Below are 22,819 nucleotides of genomic sequence, written 5' to 3'. Positions count from 1 at the left end.
TCACATGGGTTTAACAAACAAACAAACAAACAAAAAACAAATCACAGGTAACGTCATTCATCCATCAAGACACACATACAATGACAGTTTAAAACCATTCAGAATCTACAGGCCAATATTTCAAACTCATTTATACACTATTTAAAAGCATGTAGTTAAACCAACTCTTTAAAGTGCAACTTTGTTTGGAGGTTCTTACATGCAAAAGGTGCTGCATATTTAAAAGCCTTTTTTTCCCCATCTCAGTATGCATCACTGATACAGACAATAAATAAACTTCCTGATACCAAAAGCTATAGCTAGAGACAAGTTTTTCACAAATGTAAGTTTGGAGATATGAGGGAAATAAACCCAGAATAGATTTATAAACAAGGATATGCCAGTGGTTGAGCCTACGAGTGGACAAAGCAGACCATCCTACCCGAGTGTACAACTCACAATGATGAGTGAGGGATTTAAGATTTGTTATAAACAGTGCACCAACCAGTGTCTAAAGCATGCAAACTCTGAGAAGATGCATGCATATAAATACTATTGCCGTAGTCCAATACAAACATGAAAGTTGCAGAAACAAGCTTCTTTTTAGCATTAAAAGAAAGGCAAGATTAAATTCTTCACTTTTAATTTTTGTCTTTCGAGTTGAAGATATCGTTATAAGATATTAGCGAAAGCAATAGCATGTATTGGCAAACACTCTAGAGCATATTTGTTTTAGAATGACAAGTTTCTATTTACATGTTTCGATCAACGACATATTTGATCTGGAATGCAATGGCCAATCAGAGGTGTTTAAGTCAGAACCCAACCACTGTTCTCACAAATCCTCTTAATATAATAGACATATTGTAAACATTGCCAGGCCATATGAAGTCTGTACTTAAGTAAGCAAATGATCAATGTCTGTAGCTATGTTTCCATCCACCTATTTTTATGCGCATTTTGGATATGCGCATAAAAAACCGGTTGATGGAAAACGCCATGATGCGCATCAATTTTGAAAATGCGCATAAAAAACGTATGGGCATAACTGAGTAGGATAAACTTTTTATTCTATAAGAAAAGATGCGCATAAACTACGATGGATTAAAAAACGCATTAAAAAATGTCATGTAAATTTTGTGATAAGAGATCATGTGATGATGAAAATGTGCGTCAATGGACAAACCAGCAGGCTGAGCACACTGTAAAACATCTGAACTGTTGTTTTGGTCATCCTAAAACACCTTACCGTTTAAGTATTAGTGTTATTATATTAATGACCTCCAGAATCAAGAGCATCTGTGCTCCATGCCTCACGCCTTCAAACGCCACCGCACGTTCACTGCGTGCCAGGATTGCCTTCTGAGGCGCAAGTCATTTATTAGATGAAGAAAAGATTGACACAGCTTCTCCTACCGCAGTAAATTCAGTTTTTACTGTTGATATTTGGCGCTAGTTAATCAGGAAGTGACGATTTTGTTCGCTTTGACTCGTTGGATGGAAACGCTGCTTTATGCGCACGTGTTTAATGCGATAATCCAGTTTGCGCATAAAGTTCATCCGCATTTTTGGATGGAAACATAGCTTGTGATTGGATGCTTATTGCAATGCTTTATTATGTTTCTGGATTGTTATATTCCAGGAAGTCAATGCTAAGATGCATTGTGTTCAAGTATAAAAAGAGTTAGGAGTAGACAGTAGTTCTCCTCAGGGTCCGATGAAGGAGCTCCCATTTTTAATACAAGATCTCAACCAAAAATGAGGGCAGCTTTAAGGGATAAAACTTTTGTGAAGCTGCATAAGATTGTTGAAACAATGCCACATAAGCAAAGATAGAGATGGTCCTAAAGATGCCCATTATCAGACCTAGAGGAGAACCACACTTTTAAAGTTACTCAACAATATCCCAAAAACCTTCAGTGGAGTTCAGGTGAACTGGTGATCAATTCATGTGCAAAAAATGAAGCCTTTTCTCACCATTTGTGGCATCTCAATCTCAATCTTTTCTCAATCTTGGCATTGTCATCCTTGAACATGGCCAGGTAAAGCATTTTCAGACCTAGTTGTTTCAAAAATAAAAAGCTACACTGTAAAATCCAACAGTCAACTTTATCAAATCAATTGAGTGTAGTTAACTCAAAATGGACTGAAAGTTAATTCTACTCATTTGAAAAGAGTTTTGAACTCTTGAAGGTAATGAGTTAATAATATCTCATTACTCCAGCTTAAATGGAGTAAGTTCACAGTACTCATATAGATATAGACTCATATACATAAATGGTTTGTAGCAATCGGTTTCCTCAAACAGTTTGAGTTGCCTTAACTTTTTGGGTTTTACAGTACTCAATTGGTTTGAGTTCTCTTCATTTATTGGGTTTTACTGTGCTCAAAGTGCTTAATGTACTCAAATTAAGTAAGTTCACAGTACTTATTTGGATTAGTTTTTTAACTTAAATGGTTTGTTGCAATCGGTTTCCTCAAATGGTTTGAGTTACCTTAACATTTGGGTTTTACAGTGTACATAGTGCATCAATTAGAGCTAAAGGAAAAGTTTCCAAACATATAACAAGCAAGGAATATATCAATCACTGCAATAAAGCTCCAATCACAGACTCTAAAGCATTGGTCTCAAACTCAATTCCTGGAGGGCCAAAACTCGGCATAGTTTAGCTCCAACTGCCTACAGTTTACGCCTGCATAATAGTCTAGTAGTCTTGAACACCTTGATTATTTGAATCAGCTGTGTTTGATTACAGTTGGAGCAAAACTGCAGAGCTGCGGCCCTCCAGGAATCAAGTTTCAGACCTATGGTCTAAAGTATTTGCTTTGTTTTGTTATTGGCAATAACTTTACAGAAGCAAAGCCATCCTGATGAATGCTTCGAGGTGAAGTTATGTTACACAAATCCATAAAACACGGCCCTCTGAGACTCCCGTGAATTATTTGAAAGTCCTTTATTTCTGTATGTTCCAGCGCATGTCCAAACATAAACACGCAGATGCATTTCCGCATAATTCCTTAAATAAATTTCCAGAGCAAGCAGCAGCAACAACTGCCAATGAGATTTTCAACACAAGTAATTATGTTTTCGCATGTTTTTCCCTCCCCTCCTTCCTAAAAAAAATCTTTATAACTAAGCGATTCAAAAGCAATTTTCTCTGTGGGAAGAGAATGTAATTTGCTATTCAGTGACATTCTGATGTGTAAAAAACCAGGAGCCGGTGGTAAAAGGTATCTCTAAAGTCTGTGTACAGTGCATTAATGGGCATAACCGGGGGAGGAGGGGAGAGATGTCAGGGAGGGCAGCATTTAATGACTCCAGAATAATCCCTCTCTCATTAGTGAAGGCTCTGAGGATCCACCGGGGCTTGAACTGGTAGAGCGTGGCATGCCGCTACAGTCTTTATCTTCATATTAAACCATTTGCATAACATTACAGCCGCTGGAGAGACTCCCTTAACAAGGCCAGTTGCTCTTCGTTTTAAAAGGGGACAGTGGGTGTCTCGGCCAATCTATTCAGCGGTAAGTGGAACTACTGGTGGTGCAAATGCAGCGGGAGGTGAGAGGGATCAGGACGCAGCATTTGGAAGTGTGTTTATCATACGCTTGCTCATGCATCGGGCTCAGTTTGGGGTCCTTCCAAAAACCAATCCATATACACGCTAGCTCTAGCGTCTATTCTGAATTTCCAGGATTTGCAGACCGCTCTCCATCCTGTGATTGTGAATTGCACTGAACGGGCTGATTTCAGGTCCATCAACATGTAGTTTGTCTGGGGGCTGGGAGATGAACATCAAGGCTACATTGTAGAAAATACTCTCGCTCATCTGTGCACCTATCATGAGCCATTTTTGTCACTCTATTGCCTGTGGAAGAACGCGGCTTACTTTAGGGAGAGAGAGAGAGGCGTGACAAAATTAAAATCAGTCATTTTATCCCTGAGGAGCAGATCAATTTCCGCAGACTGGGTCGAGATATTTTCCGGCATTAGTCTTTCTCGACTTGAGCACAGCACCTAAACGGCCTGCCAGCGGGAGTCTCGGCACAGCTGCACGCTTCACTAGAGAACAGTTACTTCTGCCGCTCTGAGTTTATTTGCGCCTCACCATGAGAATTGCCATAATTTACCCCACCAACACATCACCTCCCCGAAAGATGAGAGAAAGGGAATAGTGTGTGGAATGAAAGAGGCAAATTGATTTGACGTGATATTGTTTTCTGTTTTTTATTATGCCTATTCATTTTCTCCGAAAGAAATGCACAATTGGACCGGTGCCTGAGTTCAGTGTCATACTGTGGAACCTTTAGACACAAGCCTACATAATGGCTCGGCCTGCTGGCTATGTTTAAATTATGGAAACAACTACAGCATCTGAATGGCTCTGGCCTACAAATTGCCTTTGTATCTTTTTAGGCAATCAGACTCCTCTGAGGTATAAAAATTAAGAACTTAGAGGACAAAATGACTATTTTGGGGATCAAAGTATTTTTACTTCTATTTGGTATCATCTGATTGGATGATGACAGAAGTCATATGCATAAGAACAGTTCCTACATTTCATTTATGAACCGAAGGGTTTTTCTGAAGCAACAAAGCAAGGCATAAGCCTATTTTTATTTTTTCTGAGAACAAAATACCCTCACCGGCTACTTTATTAGGTACACATGTCCAACTGCTCAATATCGCAAATTTCTAATCAGCTGCTGCAGTTCAAACCAAGCATCAGAATGGGGACGAAAGGTGATTTAAGTGACTTGGAACGTGGCGTAATTGTTGGTGCCAGACGGGTTGGTCTGAGTATTTCAGAAACTGTTGATATACTGGGATTTTCATGCATAACCATCTCTAGGATTTACAGAGAATGGTCAGAAAAAGAGAAAATATCCAGTGAGTGACAGTTCTGTAGGCGCAAATGCCTTGTTGATGCCAGAGGTCAGAGGAGCAGACTGGTTTGTGTTTATAGAAAGGAACAGTAACTCAAATAACCACTCATTACAACTGAGGTATGCAGAAGAGCATCTCTGAACGTACAACATATCCAACCTTGAGGCGGATGGGCTACACCAGCGGAAGAATACACCGGGTGCCACTCCTGTCAGCTAAGAACAGGAAACTGAGGCTACAATTCACACAGGCTCATTAGAATTGGACAATAGAAGATTGGAAAATGTTTCCTGCTCTGAGTCTCGATTTCTGCAGCAACATTTGGATGGTAGGGTCAGAATTTGGCAGTCAACAACATGAAAGCATGGATCCATCCTGCCTTGTATCAATGGTTCAGGCTGGTGGTGGTGGTGTAATGGTGTGGGGGCTATTTACTTGGCACACTTTGGGCCCATAAGTATCAATTGAGCATTGTGTCTACGCCACAGCCTACCTGAGTATTTTTGCTGACCATGTCCATCTCTTTATGACCGCAGTGTACCCATCTTCTGATGCCTACTTCCAGCAGGACAATGTTCCAATTCATAAAGCACAAATCATTTTAGACTGATTTCTTGAACATGACATTGAGTTTACTGTACTCAATAGCTTCCACAGTCACCAGATCCTCAATCATATAGAGCACCTTTGGGATGTGGTGGAACGGGAGATTCACATCATAGATGGACCTTGTTGAATCTATGCCACAAAGAATTAATGCAGTTCTTAAGGCAAAAGCGGGTCCAACCCGGGAACTAGTAAGGTGTACCTAATAAAGTGACCGGTGAGTGTAATTACTGTCATGTCTTACTGTCAGTTTAACAATACAAAAAATCATATGCTGTATTAAGAATCATACAATAGGAAACATTTGATAACGAATAAAAAATAATCTATGTAAGGATCACAATACAGCCTCAGAATACAAAATAATTGTAAATGTGTAATAATATTTGTAAGGTAAATATTTTTTAATTCGTTTGTTTATTAATATCACATTTTATCACTTTTGTTTCATGTAATGTGGACAATAATTTTGGTCTTTGACCCATAACATCCACAAAAAGTCATGTTTTAATTTACAAGTTACAATAGCCTACAAATGAATATAATAAAATACAATTGTCATGTTTAACTAAATGGATGGTTGTGACTACCATCTCATGCAATTCCTGGATACACACAAGCAAAAAAATATATAAATGTGCATGATTATGTCATTTTCCACAAAGTAAATGAGATTAACATATTTTTCCCTTTGATTTGTGTTTACGTATTGAATGGTTATCAATAAGCTTGGGGTGTATTCAAATTGAAACGTGGACGTGTCCTCCAAACACAATTCTACAACATTCTGGTCTCCCTTACTGACATTGGCCTACGTGCATGTGGTGAAGTCCTGAGAAGTGGACTTTACGATCTTACCTGAACTGACATTTGCTGTACTTGTGCCAGGGGTCATTCTTTGCACGAACTCTCACCCCTCCCCTCCAAAACGTTGGCCAAATCTCTGGCTGCGTCACGAGTCGCGTTTGAGTTTAATTCAAACCATATTGAGAAAAACGTAAATACGACCCAAGTTCCTCCCCCGGTCCTGTGTAGAGGGAGACGCGGTACGAGCGGTTTTTGGGGAGTGAAGGTCCTCTGGTACTCTGTGAAAAGTTGCAGCTCATTTTGAAAAGTTTAATTTGTACTAGAGCATATCATTAAATAACGCACAATGGCTGGGCTGAAGGTAAGCGCACTTTGAACTGTATGAATCAACGTTTGTCTAAAATAAAAATCAATACTCTGTGAGTACTCTGATGTAGCCTATTTTCATGTTTGCCTTTTAAAAATGCTGTCCTCAGATATAATTTTTCAGACATTGTGTTTGTTTTCTATATACAGACAGACGTTAGAAAACATGCTAATAATGTTTTGAAATAATGCTGCACACTTTACCCGTGCATCCGTATAAGAATGATTCGAATCTCTTAGAGTCGTATCTTTAGAATGAATCAAAATCTATTGACAGAACTATTAGTAGCAGAAGAGAAGATTAAATAAAAGCCTAACATGTTTTTTTAAGCAAGTTTTTCCTTTTCTCCATAAGAAGCAGCCTGCATTTTTAGAAGTTTTTTTAAATGACAGATGAATCCGATTTAAAATGTTTTCCATCATGTTTACCTGAGAAAAAAAACTCAAAAAGGAGTAATTATATTAGACTTTTCATTTTTGGGTGAACTATCCTTTTAAAATAAATACCACGATTAATAAAACTTTTTAAAAAGCAAATCATACACACTACAGCAAGGACAACGCTCAATTTACTCTATGAATCAATTATTTGAGGATTATTCGAAAGAACCGATTCGTGGAAGTGAGTCGAACTCCGCATAGTTTTATGAGGAGTATTTGGGGGGGCGTTTCAGTCTGACCAATCAGATTACTGGAATCTGCAGCTGCCCAGATGAGGTTAATCTCAGCTCCGCTGTAAATATGCAGCCTACATAAAACTTGTGTAGGTTTATGATTGCTTTTCCAAACCATTATGCCACTCGTTTTAGTCCTTAGCTGCCAAAAGGAATTTAACATATCAATGGAGCAGTCTTTTAGACGGCAATAGGTGAAAGCAAACAAATGGCCAAAAGAAACATTTGTTGTCAGCTGTTTTTCAGGCGAATTCTTCCTATGAAATATTATGAATTCTTTGTCATGTTTAACCCCTCGAGAGGATGTGTTTTCAATTAGCCCATGCAATGTTTGAGGTTTTATGAGCTGCTCTGCTTATGCACCATGACTAAGCATATCTGTTGTGGCTGAAGGTGGAGATGCTTGGATGGTCCTCCACAGCTCGTGTGTGTGTTTTCTTTGTATGTTTTGAAAACAAAATGAATTCACTCTTACAAAAGTAACACTGCTGAATCACTGTGTTTTAGTACATGAGTGGATTTGGCAATGAATTTTCTTCTGAAGACCCTCGCTGTCCAGGATCACTACCTGAGGGACAGGTAGTACCAAAACTTCACCTTCAACATCATCTTCCTGACCAATTAACACAACAAACCAAATGCTCTGTTTACATTATTGTCTTTCAGAACAACCCCCAAGTGTGTCCATATGGCTTATATGCTGAGCAACTCTCTGGCTCTGCCTTCACTTGCCCACGCTCAAGCAATAAGAGAAGGTAAATGTTTGTAATATAGTCAAACATGAAACTTTATTATACTGCATGGACAGTTTAATGCTTGATTCTGATTGGCTGAGGAACATTTTAAGGAGGTTATTATTAGATAAACGCACAGATAAAGTAGTTTCAGTCAAATCTTGACCACATTACAGTTCCATATGATCATATAACTGTAAAAAAAACAAAACAAAAAACTTTGACTGAGATGCAGAAGAAACTAGAAGTAAATACAGGATGTATTTATGCACAAATTCTTAACTAATGTCCTACAACATCAAATACTACATATGAACAGTGTCGTTTAGCTGTGGTAACCTCAGTATAAGCAGAATAATGACTTCAGTCTGTTGGATTATTTAAAAAATAATGCACACCCATGATGAAATTATTTCCTCCCTCCTATATTTCAGAAAATACTGAAATGTCTTTGTGTTTATAGCTGGCTATACCGCATTCTGCCCTCTGTGCGCCACAAGCCTTTCACTCGGATGAGCTGTGGGGATCTGACGGAGAACTGGAATGAAGTGGAGCCTGATCCCAACCAGCTCCGATGGAAGCCATTTACCATCCCTAAATCTTCAGAGAGAAAAGTGGATTTCGTATTGGTAAAGATGTCATACATACACACTTCCTGACAAAAGTAGTGGATCCCAGTTGTATGAGCAACAAATAATACCTTGACCTTTAGTTGATCATTTGGAAAAGTGGCAGAAGGTAGATTTTTTTGATGAATCGTCTTATGAACTGCATCCTAATCATCACAAATACTGCAGAAGACCTATTGGAACCCACATGGACCCAAGATTCTCATAGAAATCAGTCAAGTTTGGTGAAGGAAAAATCATGGTTTGGGGTTACATTCAGGATGGGGGTGTGCAAGAGATCTGCAGAGTGGATGTCAACATCAAAGGCCTGAGGTATCAAGACATTACATTACATTACAAACCACAGGGGAGGGCAAATTCTTCAGCAGGATAGCGCTCCTTCTCATACTTCAGCCTCCAAATCTGAGTTTCTAAAAGCAAAGAAGGTCAAGGTATTCCAGGATTGGTCAGCCCAGTCACCAGACATGAACATTATTGAGTATCTCTGGGGTTAAATGAAGGAAGAGGCATTTAAAATGAATCCAAAGTATCTTGATGAATTCTGGTAGTCCTGCAAGAACGCTTTCTTTGCCATCCCAGATATCTTCTGATAGTAAATGATCTACTAGAAGTCAAGTTATAATTTGTTGTTCTTAAAACATGGATATACAGTACTTCTCTTTTTACATTCATATTGAAATATTTCTCAGTCTCAGAGATGCATATTTGATATTTTCAGGGTCTACATACAGTATGTGGAGCTGGAGATTCGAAATCCCGCAATGGAATCGCCATCCACATGTACTCCTGCAACACTTCCATGACTGACAAGTTGGTTTGAGTTGGATTTAATTTACTAATGACCAGTGTTGGGGAAAGTTACTTTAGAAAGTAATGCATTGCAATATTGAGTTACTCCCCAAAAAAGTAACTAGTTGCATTACTTAGTTACTTTTTATGGTAAGAAATGTGTTACGTTACTTCTGAGTTACTTTCGTGTTACTTTCGCTTTACTTTTTCTGACCTGGCTGAGGCTTGATCTCTTTCAGAACTTGCAGGGTTTCTTTTTTAAAATATAGGAGCTCTGCAATTAACAACACACTGTATAACCTTCATTTACTTAAAAAATAATGCAGGATAATGTAATCTGCTGAGAACTTTCTGACCCCAGAGCTCTACATGCCATATATACAGAATATTGAAAGTTTAAAACAATGATTTTGCTACTTTCGTACTTTTTGTCTTATTAAAAAGTAAAATCACTGTCCATTCAGATAATCTGATTTCAGATAACTCTTTTCCTTTTCTTCCATGTGTTCAAAATAATGAGAATATTTCCATCGCAGAAATGTAAGGCTCTGCCATCTTTCTTTCTGTCTGTTCCTGCGTTCTCTCATTGAATGTGGGATTCAACGTGACTACGATCATTTTAGTTTATTTTTTAAAAAGTGAATTAACTAAAATAAAACGTAACTTAAATATTCGTACTTATTTTGAAAAAGTAATGCATTACTTTACTCGTTACTTAGAAAAGTAATATTATTATGTAACTCTCTCTACTTGGAATGTTTGATTTAATCTGACACTGTTTTACAGATGTTTTCAAAATGCAGATGGTGATTTTCTCATTGGTAAGATACATTAGTTTTTCTTTCATGATTAATATCTGATACAGATCAATTTTAAATGTTTTTAATCAAGACTGCAATCTGTGTTTCAGTGCCTCAACAAGGAGAAATCCTGATTACTACAGAATTTGGGAAGATGATGGTGGAGTCCAACGAGATTTGTGTCATTCAGGTTTCACTCTCTAATATCTATAAAAAATGTTTGATTGTACATTTTTTTTTTTCTTTTTTAAAAAAGAAAAAGAAAAAAAGAATAGGGGGCTCAGTGGTTAGCACTGTCGCCTCACAGCAAGAAGCACGCTGGGTCGATGTTCTTCCTGTGTTGGCGTGGGTTTCCTCCGGGTGCTCCAGTTTCCCCGACAATCCAAAGACAATGATAGGTGAATTAAATAAACTAAATTTACCATAGTGTACGTGTGTGTGTGAATATGAGAGTGTATTTGTGTTTTCCAATACTCGGTTGTGGCTGGAAGGGCATCCGCTGTGTGAAGCATACGCTGAAATAGTTGGCAGTTCATTCCGCTGTGGCAACCCCTGATAAACCGAATGACTGAATACAATAAAATGGACAACCCTTAATTTGTAAAGCAATTTTATTATTTATTTGAACAAATTGATAGATCTTATGAACTATAATCAGTATTGTATTGTCAGTATTGTAGTCATTTTTTATAAAGCTTGTTTATTAAGACACTGTTATGATTGTAAATTATATATTCAATATAAATTACTAATTTTGCCATGAATATAGCCAATGTTCCTGATATTGTGTTAAAACTAAAATAAAAAAATTGATGAATAAATAAATATCTGTAATAAATATTGGAGTTTCCTCTGAGTACTCCAGTTTCTCCCACAGTCCAAAGACATGCGCTATAGGTGAATTGGGTGAACTTAATTGGCTGTAGTGTGTGTGTGTGTGTGTGATTATTAGAGTGTACTTATTCACACTCATACACTATGGACAATTTTAGACTACCCAATTCACCTATAGCGCATGTTTTTGGACTTGTGGGTGAAACCGGAGCACCCGGAGGAAACCCACACAAAGACGGGGACGACATGCAAACTTCAGACAGAACTGAGGCTCGAACCAGCGACCTTCTTGCTGTGAGGCGATCGTGCTATTCACTGCGCCACCGTGACGCCCTGTATTTCGAGTCAAATAATATAACATTTTACATAACAATTTTCTAGTTTAATATATTCGTAACATCAAAATAACTAATAATAGCAATGATGAATTAACTGCCGCCATTTTCTTTGTTATATAATCTGTTTTCTCAGCAAGGTATGCGTTTTAGTGTCGACGTGTTCGGAGAGACCCGAGGATACATTTTAGAGGTGTTTGGTGCTCATTTCGAGCTGCCTGACCTGGGTCCAATAGGTATGTACAACACTACGTTTTATAATGCATCCTAATAACACATTGCTTTCAAGAAAAGCCTATTCATTTAGATCTACACCACAGGGGCAAATGGACTGGCAAACCCCAGAGACTTCCAAACCCCCGTGGCTTGGTACGAGGACCGCACTATAGCCACCGGTTACACAATTGTCAACAAGTACCAGGGAAAGCTCTTCTCATGTCAACAGGTGCTGAGAAATTATCACAACATTAATATATTTCCCAATGCTAACATTGCCGACATCAATAAAGCACTGAATGTTTATGGATTAGGAAACAGTTCATGCAGGACCGTTCATTTTGGGCTGAATCCATCCTGTCGAGTGAATAATTGACTTGTTATGGTTGTCAGGAGTAAATTAAAGCCGGCAGTATCACTCATTGGAATGAAAAACGCATCTAGAGCACATCTATACAGTAGCTGAGCAGAAAGGTCTCTCCATCTGTACGGTTCTAGCTTTTCTTCAAGGAGAAGCTACAGCCTTATCCTGTTGTTTTGTCCTCCAACTGAGTGCTAAAATTGCTTAAATTAGCTTATTATTTGCTTGACTGGGAAAATATGTTTGTGTTTTTGTGTGTATGAGTTGTTTTAATAGAGTCTGGTAGAGTTATCTCGAGAACTGTTATGCCTGTGAGATTACAAACCTCGGGGTCCCAGAAACCCCAGGGTGCACCGAGAGCGTCTTTGTGCGACTGAATGTAACTGTAAAAACAGTCATGTTCTTGTTCGAGTTGCTTGTTGTGTGTACAGTTGTGACTGAGGTTTTATCTGGTGTGTATTTGTACATGTAGGTAGGTTTGAAACGACGGGAGGCCGCGTGAGGGTCAGGACAGCAGGCAGTCTCTCCTGTAATGAATTATATTGATTTTGCTGGCAGCATTCAAAATGTGTCTCCTGCAACATTATCAAGCGAAAGGTGTATAAAATTGCGCTGTTTTTAACGAAGACTTTTCTTCACTTCCTAACCTAGTATTTCGAGAACAAGAGTATTTAGTGACTAAACAAAATGATGTGGCTTTATTGAGGATATTGATCGGATCTCGTAGTGCTTTGAGATTGACATTGCTATTGATTATATATTCAGCGCTTGCAGAAATTCATTATGTGGTTTGTCATTACAGTATGCGTGTTTTTGTCCCTTTAAATGTGCTCTAATAGGACTTCTCACCATTTAACGTGGTGGCGTGGCACGGAAACTACGCACCATACAAATACAACCTGGAGAACTTCATGGTCATCAACTGTGTGGCGTTTGATCACGCGGTGAGTAATTTGTTTCAATTAATATCTAACAACAGTGGTCTCAAAAACCTGGAGGGCTGCAGCTCTGCATAGTTTAGCTCCAACCACCTATACAGCTGCGGTCACATTGCACTTTTCCCCCATAGACTTCCATTCATACGCACGCGAATGCATCAGACTGGAAATGCAAGCTCGTTCAACGTTTCGCAGTTCACTGCGGTGCAAAGTTCAAGCTTGGAGAACTCTGACCTGTGAAATCGCATCACTTGGCTGAGTGAGACCAATCGAAGATCGAAACATGACCTCCCTGGACAGAAATTTCAAATATGGACCAATCACCTTGCTTTTTAAAATGTTTAATCCCGCCCCTTTTCACAGCGCTGTACTACAGAATTTTGCATGCTCAAACTCTAGTGCAGTGTTTCCCAACCCTGTTCCTGGAGGCACACCAACAGTACATATTTTGGATGTCTCCGTAATCTGACCCATTAACTTCAGGTTTTGGAGTCTCTTCTGATGTTATGATAAGATGATTCAGGTGTGTTTGATTAGGGAGAGGTTGAAAATGTGGACTGTTGGTGTGCCTTCAGGAAGAGGGTTGGGAAACACTGCTCTAGTGTGACCGCAGCTTAACTTACACCTGCTTAATAGTCTCTAGTAGTCTTGAACACCTTGATTATTTGCATCAGCTGTTTGATTTGGGTTGGAGCAAAACTGCAGAGCTGCTCCAGGAATCCAGTTTAAGACCTATGTCTTGCAAACATAAGATTTACGCAGTGAATCATATTAGCTGAATCTTTATTTCTAGGATCCGTCGATTTTCACCGTTTTGACAGCCAAGTCCACTCGGCCAGGTGTGGCCATTGCAGATTTTGTCATCTTTCCTCCTCGTTGGGGTGTGGCTGATCACACCTTTCGACCTCCTTATTACCATAGTAAGTCTGCGTGTGTTGACATCATATTTTTGCCAGTGTTGGGGAAACTCATTTAAAATAAAGGGTCCGTTCTTCATACCTCACCTAAATAATCTTTTAGTTAGATCCTGGATCTTTTAATCTTGATAACTGATCTCTGGCTGATTTGGTTCTTCAAACAAACTTGTGAATCAGATTAAAAGTCTGGATGAGATCTGAGATCACCGCATGTGTTGATAAGGACAGATGTATCGATCCTCAAAATCATGATCAGCAGTGCAATGATTGGCTGATGACACAGCAGGGTAATGACATCATCTGATTAATATTTAATTATCTATGCGAGCAAAACTATATAAACTTCATAGTAAACTGTTTAATATGACGCACAATAACTTTACACATTTGTTGTGGGCTGCAGGCTTTACACGTTCATGTGTCAAGAGTATTTAGCAATTTATTTAGCTTTACTTTGAGCAGATTTATATATACATCACATTTTAAAAACTATTTTACTATACACCCCAGTGTATATAACCCATAGGGCCAGACAGAATCTGCAAACATTTTAATTGCAGATTTATGCAGAATGATATTGGGAGTATCGTAGCTAAAAACTTTTTTTTTTTTTTACTTTTATTTAATGTTTACAATGCAAATCCATCTAGGTCCACTTATTTGGTAAACAAAGCAAGTCTCTCATATAATACATCTACTTAAAGACAGAAAATATTACTTTACACACTGTATTGTAAATCAATTGTATGACCATATTCATGTTAGTCAATAATATTACTGAAATTAATTTAAAAACTGAATAAATATAAATTTACACAAGTGAATAAATGATCTTAATGATGGGCTAGATCTGTGTGTGCAGATTCCGTGTGGGCCTACCCATAGGTTACTACTGTAAGAAAATATCAGCATTCAGTACATACTTTAAGCATTACCTTTGCTTGAAATGACCCGATCTAATCCTGTTTATATGAAATAAGCCTGTTCGAGCTATCAGACCTGTTGCAGTGACAACTCTCAGATGAGTTTTGAAGAACGAAACGATCCTGGATCGTGTCGAATCGTCGATAACCAAATTCAGCTAATTGAGTAATCCACGTACGAAGAACAGACCCAAGATGTCAAACTACACCTCTAAAAATGAAGCTTCTAAAATAGTTACATTGAAATAATTTTTTTCAGACGTATATTAATCTTAACATTGATATATTATTATAAATGTTAATATTAAGCTAAATATTTGGTACCTACATTACAATTGTCAAAATTTAGACTCTCAAAAGTCAAAATACCAAACTGCAATAAATCCCAGCAAGCATTATTTTGTTTTTAAAAGATGACTAATAGACATCTAAATATAGATGTCTTGGCTAAAACAAGTCTAAATTTGGGCTGTCAGTGAAAATCTAATAGACGTCTAAAAATAGCCCAAAACTAGACTAATCGTCAAATAAACAGAAATGAATGACTACACATATAAAGTCTTTCTAATCTGTCTATTTGACGACTAGTCTGATCACTGATTTTTAAAGAAAACAGACATTAAACACAGCAATTTTGTAACAGCATACAGTTCACCGGAAGCGTTCGACCCAGGTTACTGAAAAATTAAAAGTCCTGCATATACCCTATACACCATTGTAGCGTGTGATCTTGTAAGATGACACTGTGCTGCTTTAGACCATTGAAGGTTCACTAAATGAAATGTATCTGTTGTAAAGCTACTTGATGGAAAATGTTGCTATCTTTTGTCAAAGCTACACATTGTATCAGTTTTAGTAGAAAAAACAGCAACTGAGGAATGTAGCTAAGGTAGTAGATGAGCTGCTCCCCAACACTGATGTTCAGTGTTTCAATTTATATAGCTTACCCTAAATACTATGTAGCTCTTAACTGCATGCACCGTTTCCTAATTTGCGTTTGATTCACCATAAATAGACTTTTTATTTTTGACTACATACCTGGATGGTGTCTTAATTTGAATACCGTTAATCATAGTATTTAAAATTAGTATTATTCTTCACCAAATTGTAGAATGTTGAGCTGGATGCAGAAGTGCAAATCCAGTCACCCACAATCTAACAACACATTCACATTCAGTGATTGTCATTAAATATTGAGGTAAACACTGGCATTTTGGTGCTGTCATAATAAACTTACTCATGACTCAAACTGTTGAACACACACACACACACACACACACAAAAAGATGTTTTGAAGAATGTTGGAAACCTGAAAACAATGACATCCATAGAAGGAAAACCAAACACTATGCAAGTTAACGGCTAAAGGTTTCAAACATTCTTCAAAATATCTTCTCATGTTCAACAGAGTCAGGATTAAGTTAAAAATGGCATTATTATCGTTTTTGGTGAACTATCCCTTTAACAAAAAGAGCGCATGGTTTTAGCATGTATAATGAGTTGGCAAATTGGGAATCAGAATTACATTGAAAGCAACATTGAGAATTGAGACCAAGCTCAAGAGCGCCCTCTGTCTGTTCTGAAAGGGAACTGCATGAGTGAGTTTATGGGCTTGATCAAAGGCCATTATGAAGCCAAAGAAGAGGGTTTCCAGCCTGGAGGAGGCAGTCTTCACAGCATCATGACTCCACATGGCCCTGACGTCGACTGCTTTGAGAAGAACAGCACTGCTCTTCTCAAGCCCGAGAGAGTTGCTGAGGGCACCATGGTAATGTCTGGTTTTGTAATACATCATGAAGGAAGGAAAAGAACAAATGTCATTCTAAACTGTATTGTTTTTGATAGGCTTTCATGTTCGAGTCTTCCTTCAGCATGGCTGTGACTAAGTGGGGTTTGGAGACCTGTCAGCGTCTGGATAAAAACTACTATAAATGCTGGGAGGCATTAAAGAGTCACTTCAATCCAAACTGGAAACCCAGCAGCAAGTAGAGCACACGATTAAACCTCGACTGAAATACCCTGACTTACTTAAATTGGTTTTAACTCTGAGGTTTAGTTAATCAGAGATGTTCTGTGCTATTGGAATATGAAGAGCTATAAAATTAAATGAAATTACAAATGCAGTTGGTGCTTTTTATTTTTCTTTAATAATAGTAATGACTTTCAACAATAAGGTGTCTATATATAATTACAAGTACTGTTGGTTGCAAGAAACAGCGAATTGAGAAACTTTAGGATGACAGTTTGAAGGGGCGTTTATAAGTCCCGGCATCTATCTTGGAATCCCTTTTGTCCTAGAAAGAAAAAGAAAAGAAAATCTGGTTTATAAAGTCATTTAACCTTTGCATTTTGGTTTTAAAATGAAACATTTATTGCTTTATTTGAACAGGACACATTTTATATTTCTGTTGTTGATTTGTTTGAGGTGTTAGTTTGGTCATTTGTTAAATTTGCTACACAAACACCCCCCAAAAAAGTAAAAATAAAGCCAATAATTTATGTTCAGGGGTTTAAAAACGCACATTTGGCTGATATGGAGAAATATAAAAACAAGATAACATTCAGCTATTTTTTATCAGATGGTTTTAAAATGAAAAAAGGAACAACATTTTAAATGTCCAAATGTTTCTTCATATGTTTCTAACTCTTCAGTTAACAATAATAAAAAGACTAAAATGTAATAAACTAAATCTAAAATAGCTCATATTTTACATTATATTACACTGATTTCCTGACAGTTTATTTTTATTATTCTACTTTTGGTACTTTAGCCACATTTGACTGTTTAGGAGCAAAGTATTGTGCCAAGCAAAAGAAAAAAAATCTAAATTGTGTAAATATTGTTCAAGCATCATAAATTCCCTTAAAATTCTGAGCAGTAAATAAACAGCAAATATATTTTACACATAGTATATTTTGTAAGTAAAAAAAATTTCATATAAATTATATACAGAGCTCAGCATAATTGAGTACACCCCATTTTGAAAATGAATAGTTGCATTCAGTGAATATACGCAATATATTTTGGTGCATTTAAATAAATCAGATTTATTTAACAGATATATTTATTAAAATAATATTTTAGTCACAAAACAATCAGAAATTGAAAGATAATACAACTAAATTCAAGCAAAATATTGAAAAAATTACAATCTATAAAATTTCAACTAAATTATCACTGTTTTTGCTTCTCTTGAATTTTCCTCTTTTTTTAAAATTTGTATTTAATATTTTTCTATAACATATAAATTTGGGTGTACTAGTTTTTGGATCATTATCGTAAGTTATTTTGTTAGATAAACTCCAGATTTGACTTCAGTACTGACTAATCTAACGTATATGCACAAATATAATATTGTATAGCTTCCTATTAAAAATATGAATTTAAAAGATTTGTGAGGGGTGTACATATATATGCTGAGCACTGTATGTAATTTTTTAATGTTGGTCACTTATGACTGAAGCAGCCAAGAATTACCCCAAAAAAATTGTCCACTCTATTTTAAACATTCCCTTAAAATGGAAAATATAATAACAACAATATTAAAAATAACAACAATACTTAAGATTACTACTATTATAATAAAATTACACTGGTATATTTAGTCACCTCTCACTTCAAAGGAGACGAGTATGACCCAAAATAACGGCGGGAAAGCGCAATTAAAATTGTCCCTTCAAATTCCGAAACATCTCTTCAAGTGTAAAATATCAGACCTGTAGCCAGGAGGGGTTTGGGTGGTTCGAAAGACCCACCCCTTACCGACAAGGGTGCAGAATTTGTCCCATGCATGAGCTTATTTGTCCTATTTTGACTGCTATGCTATAATAAATTTTGAAAATAACCCATTAAAAAAGTTGTTGTGACTTCAGCTAATCCGTTTTGACCAATGCAAACAATTATTTTTCATGAGTCCAACATCCAGCTGTGCAAGAAAACACAATCTGATGTAAATGAAGTGATCTTTCACTATGGTATTGTTTTTAATGAGAGAACATTTTTACAAGTGATTTATTCTAAACCATGGACCTTATTCTTGCATGAAAAAATTACCAATAAAAAAAGAGCCAAAAGTGGCCTGTATTATAATTCATTTTAATACTAATTTGGCTATTGTTGTTGTTGTTGTTATCCATAATTTTTCAAATGTACTTCTTTTACAAGAGAGGCTACAAAAATCATGAAGCTTTAGATGATTATTTTTAATATTGTTATTATGTTTAATTTTTCTATTCAAATGGTCAAATTCTGACTGAGGAAAGCTGAATGTACTGGTCAGTTATTTATATGATATTGTTAAAATACAACTTTATTACAAGTATTTATTTATTCTAAATATTTAGGAATTATTTTAGGTACATCAAAAATTGTGGTCATGATAACCACCCGATAAGCTAATCCAGCTAAAAATAGTGCTTAAAATGTCATTAAAATGCACAACTTAAAATCTCAAATTACATAGAAAATGAGGCAAATAAATGAAAAATGGTCCACTTTTTGACAGCAAACAATCCCAAAGCGACGAGCAGTAAATTGGTTCAGTAAGGTGTATTTCCAGCTTTTTTGGTAGCAATTTGATAATACATGCTCTAGTGAATCAAATTTATGAATATTACAATAGATGAGTGAACATATAATGTAACTTATCTACTTGTATGTATGCATGTATATATCATGACATGATGTAAAACAGATTTAAAATAGGCAAAACATATTGTACAGAAATGGTGCAGTGGGGTGGGGGGCTCGGTTGGAGCAAAGATAATTTGTCTCTGTTTTTCAAATACTTTTGAAATTGATGTTTTACTGACCAAAATGTTAATAAAAAGATTTGAACAGAAATTTATGAATATTTAAATGACATCTAATTTATTAATAAAATGTATACATTATCAGTGTTGAGGGATATTTAGTAACTATTTTAGAGGTTACCGTAGATCAAACTATACAAATTATGTCTAATTTTCCTTTTTTTAGGCAACATGCAGATATAAACACTTATTTTACAAGAAAGGTGTTTTGTGAATATGTAAGATGTCTATTGGTGCTCTAGAACTGCCAGTTTCAGACTGTTGAGTGATATTTTTCCTAGCATTGATTGACGATTGAGCATTCACAATAGTATAAACCATTACAGGATGGGTCAAGTTTTTATTTATGTTACACATTTTTTATTTTTTCTATTTAAGATAAACAGTAGATTGGAGATTAGATTTAGCCATTTCTTACTATTAAAGGGCTGACCCTCCCATACATCTTGCTTTGATGTCCTTCAGGGGGGATCAAGCATTAATTTGGGGGGTCAATCCCCCTCAAACCCCTCTGTAATTCGCACCCTGTGTTTTTCAACTCACCCTGTCTGTCTTCAACACAAAGTACAAGACCACCAGAGGTAAAACTCCAAAAGCCACGCCCATGAGTGATGATTTAGTAGATGGTCTGAAATGCGGGTACACGATATTACGTGCATGCAGCCACCTGGTAAGAGCAGGATCTTCCTACAAATAAAAAACGAACACGTTGATCAAAGCAGTCCAGTTACCTTCCAGATTAGTGATTTAAGGTGAAACATTTACAATAATATATTTATCCATAATGCATAATTCATATAAATATAGCAAACATCTTCAATCCCAAATGTCAATTTCACATTAGTAACGTATGTGGATCAAAACAAACTGCTAACGTATAGCTGCTAGCCTCCAGCAGTGAAGGTCACTCAATGAGGGCTATTTTAAACGCAATATAAGCCTCGAATGCAAAAAATGTAGACAAATAAATATCTAATACAGCATGACAAAACTATATACGTTTACTATTATATAAAGGCGATATATAGCATCATAATAACTGTTGTAATATTCAATCCAATGCTCGCTTAGTCTTACAATCAGCTCTTTGCGGTAGGGGTTGTTGAGCTGCATCTGGTACTGTCTCTTCATCTGAGACCGCAGAGCCGTCCGCTCCTCCTCCGCCCGCCGGTACTCTGGGGAAAGATTGTAATACTCGTTCGGGTCTAATGTTTTTGGAAGTGTGGCCAAAGGAGACGGTTTATATTCTCTTAGCCTCGACATGTTTGCTAACGGGGACACTCGCACGGCCCCGACAACAAGGAGGAATCTGATTGGCTCCGCGTCACGTTCACGAGTCTCGCGGTATTTGAGAATGTCTCGTTACAGTGGTTTGCAGTGTTTTATTTTAATACAGTCTTAAATAACTTGAACTTATCTTACTTTAGCTAGTTGCAACATTTCAAAGCAAGTTATAATTTAAAATCTTTATGTTATTTTTAGTGACAATGTGACTCAGTGGTTAGCACTGTCGCCTCACAGCAAGAAGGGCGCTGGTTCGAGCCTCAGCTGGGTCAGTGGGCATTTCAGTGTGGAGTTTGCATGTTCTCCCCGTGTTGGCGTGGGTTTCCTCCAAGTGCTCTGATTTCAGTCCAAAAACATGTCGTATAGCCAGGTGAATTGAATAAACTGAATTGTCCATAGGTGTGTGAATGAGTGTGTATGAATTAAGTGACTAAGCCAAAGGAAAAAATTATTTGTAATACATTTTTGAGCAGGGTCAAAAGATTAATTTATTCATAATGATTTCGATTTTGGAGACGTCTCTCTTCTTCTCACTAAGGCAGCATTTATTTGATTAGAAATGAACAAAAATTATCCATATTGTTAAAAATTATTTAAATCTAATAACATTTTAAATGTTTTATTAATCAAGGACACATTAAATTGACCAAAAGCGATAGTAAAGACAGCTGTAATGTTGCAAAAGTTTTGATTTCAATTAAATTGTTATTTTTTAACCTTCTGTTTATCAAGAAGGCGACACAGTGGCGCAGAAGGTCAGTTATATTGGCACTATATAAGGTAATTATAGTGCTGGCGCCTCACAGCAAGAATGTCGCTGGTTCGAGCCTCGGCTGGGTCAGTTGGCGTTTCTCTGTGGAGATTGGATGTTCTCCCTACGTTCGCGTGGGTTTCCTCCGGGTGCTCCGGTTTCCCACAGTCCCACAGCATGCGGCCGGGCCGTGCACAGGGGGGTGGCCCGGTGGCTAGAGCCCCTTTGCCCTCAGTGGTTGAGCTGCCCCTCTTGCTCAATCGCCTGTGCACGGGCCTGGGTAGAGGTGAATTGGGTAGGCTAAATTGTCGGTAGTGTACGAGTGTGAATGAGTGTGTATGGATGTTTCCCAGAGATGGGTTGCAGCTGGAAGGGCATCCGCAGCGTAAAACATATGCTGGATAAGTTGGCGGTTCATTCCGCTGTGGCGACCTCGGATTAATAAAGGGACTAAGCTGAAAAGAAAATGAATGAATGTTCATCAAGAATCCTGAAAAGTAAAATGATTACACACACCAAAAACAGCTAAGATGCTAATAATTCTGTATTGATTTACAGAAATGTAACTTTCAAATGTAATTTCAAATAATTAGGCTATAATTTCACAATTATACAGTTTTTAAAGTATTTGTTACTGAAACAAATGGAACCTTGGTGAACATACAAAACATTTTCCGAACTTTAACCAGTAGGGAGAGTGGGGACAGTTGCAACATGGGGCAGTTGCAACAAGACTTATTCCTCCATTCAGGAATGAGAGTGATGATGTTCATACTACATATTCTCAGTTAGACCCTCCTTCAGTCTGAGAGAAATCAGCCATTTGTGACCATTCCTTCAGTATAAAAACAATTTTTAGGTAAAAAAATAATAATTCTTTCATAAAATATTCATGTTCAGAAAATCTAATCTTTTTTGTGAAACATTATTGATTAGTATAATTTAAATCACTGTTTTCTTAGCTTTACATAGTCGTTAACAGAGTTGGGACAAACAAAACTCATTTAAAAGCTTGCAATTGTACAATTATAATTTTATCACAGTTTCAATGTAATTTAATTTGAAAAAATAATTCTTTCATTAATTAATTTATTTCAAAGTATAAGGAAGTAGTTTAGTAAAGATTCAGTCTAGATTTTCAGTAAAAATATTTTTGTTCAGTTTTTTTAGGCCTGATAA

At 36.9% G+C, this 22,819-nt stretch overlaps 2 protein-coding genes across 2 annotated transcripts; one reads left to right on the top strand and one right to left on the bottom strand.

Moving 5' to 3' along the window:
* Positions 1-6,452: 6,452 nt before the first annotated feature.
* On the top strand, positions 6,453-16,916 carry hgd (homogentisate 1,2-dioxygenase). The gene is made up of 13 exons (XM_056450470.1): positions 6,453-6,638; positions 7,825-7,896; positions 7,984-8,072; positions 8,515-8,680; positions 9,399-9,490; positions 10,256-10,290; positions 10,380-10,459; positions 11,575-11,674; positions 11,759-11,883; positions 12,855-12,959; positions 13,747-13,873; positions 16,380-16,561; positions 16,639-16,916. The coding sequence occupies exons 1-13, from the start codon at positions 6,624-6,626 to the stop codon at positions 16,780-16,782; spliced, it is 1,332 nt and encodes a 443-aa protein (XP_056306445.1). The 5' UTR covers positions 6,453-6,623; the 3' UTR covers positions 16,783-16,916.
* Positions 16,917-16,921: 5 nt separating this feature from the next.
* Positions 16,922-20,928, bottom strand: ndufb4 (NADH:ubiquinone oxidoreductase subunit B4). The gene is made up of 3 exons (XM_056450471.1): positions 20,683-20,928; positions 20,149-20,292; positions 16,922-17,087 (listed from the first exon to the last, which is right to left on the bottom strand). Exons 1-3 carry the CDS (start codon positions 20,866-20,868, stop codon positions 17,025-17,027), a joined length of 393 nt encoding a protein of 130 aa, XP_056306446.1. The 5' UTR covers positions 20,869-20,928; the 3' UTR covers positions 16,922-17,024.
* Between the last annotated feature and the right edge of the window lie 1,891 nt (positions 20,929-22,819).

Source organism: Danio aesculapii, chromosome 24 (assembly GCF_903798145.1).
Source record: "Danio aesculapii chromosome 24, fDanAes4.1, whole genome shotgun sequence".
NCBI classification, from domain to species: domain Eukaryota; kingdom Metazoa; phylum Chordata; class Actinopteri; order Cypriniformes; family Danionidae; genus Danio; species Danio aesculapii.
This window is presented reverse-complemented; position numbering and strand designations above follow the sequence as displayed.

Excerpts from the sequence above, each read along its gene's own strand:
- hgd (XM_056450470.1), top strand. Across the intron at positions 8,681-9,398 it reads GAAAAGTGGATTTCGTATTG|GGTCTACATACAGTATGTGG; the intron begins GTAAAGATGTCA and ends TGATATTTTCAG. Across the intron at positions 9,491-10,255 it reads AACACTTCCATGACTGACAA|ATGTTTTCAAAATGCAGATG; the intron begins GTTGGTTTGAGT and ends ACTGTTTTACAG.
- ndufb4 (XM_056450471.1), bottom strand. The coding sequence starts at position 20,868 with ATGTCGAGGCTAAGAGAATATAAACCGTCTCCTTTGGCCACACTTCCA. Across the intron at positions 20,293-20,682 it reads CCTACCGCAAAGAGCTGATT|GAAGATCCTGCTCTTACCAG; the intron begins GTAAGACTAAGC and ends TTTTATTTGTAG. Across the intron at positions 17,088-20,148 it reads TTGTGTTGAAGACAGACAGG|GACAAAAGGGATTCCAAGAT; the intron begins GTGAGTTGAAAA and ends TTTTCTTTCTAG.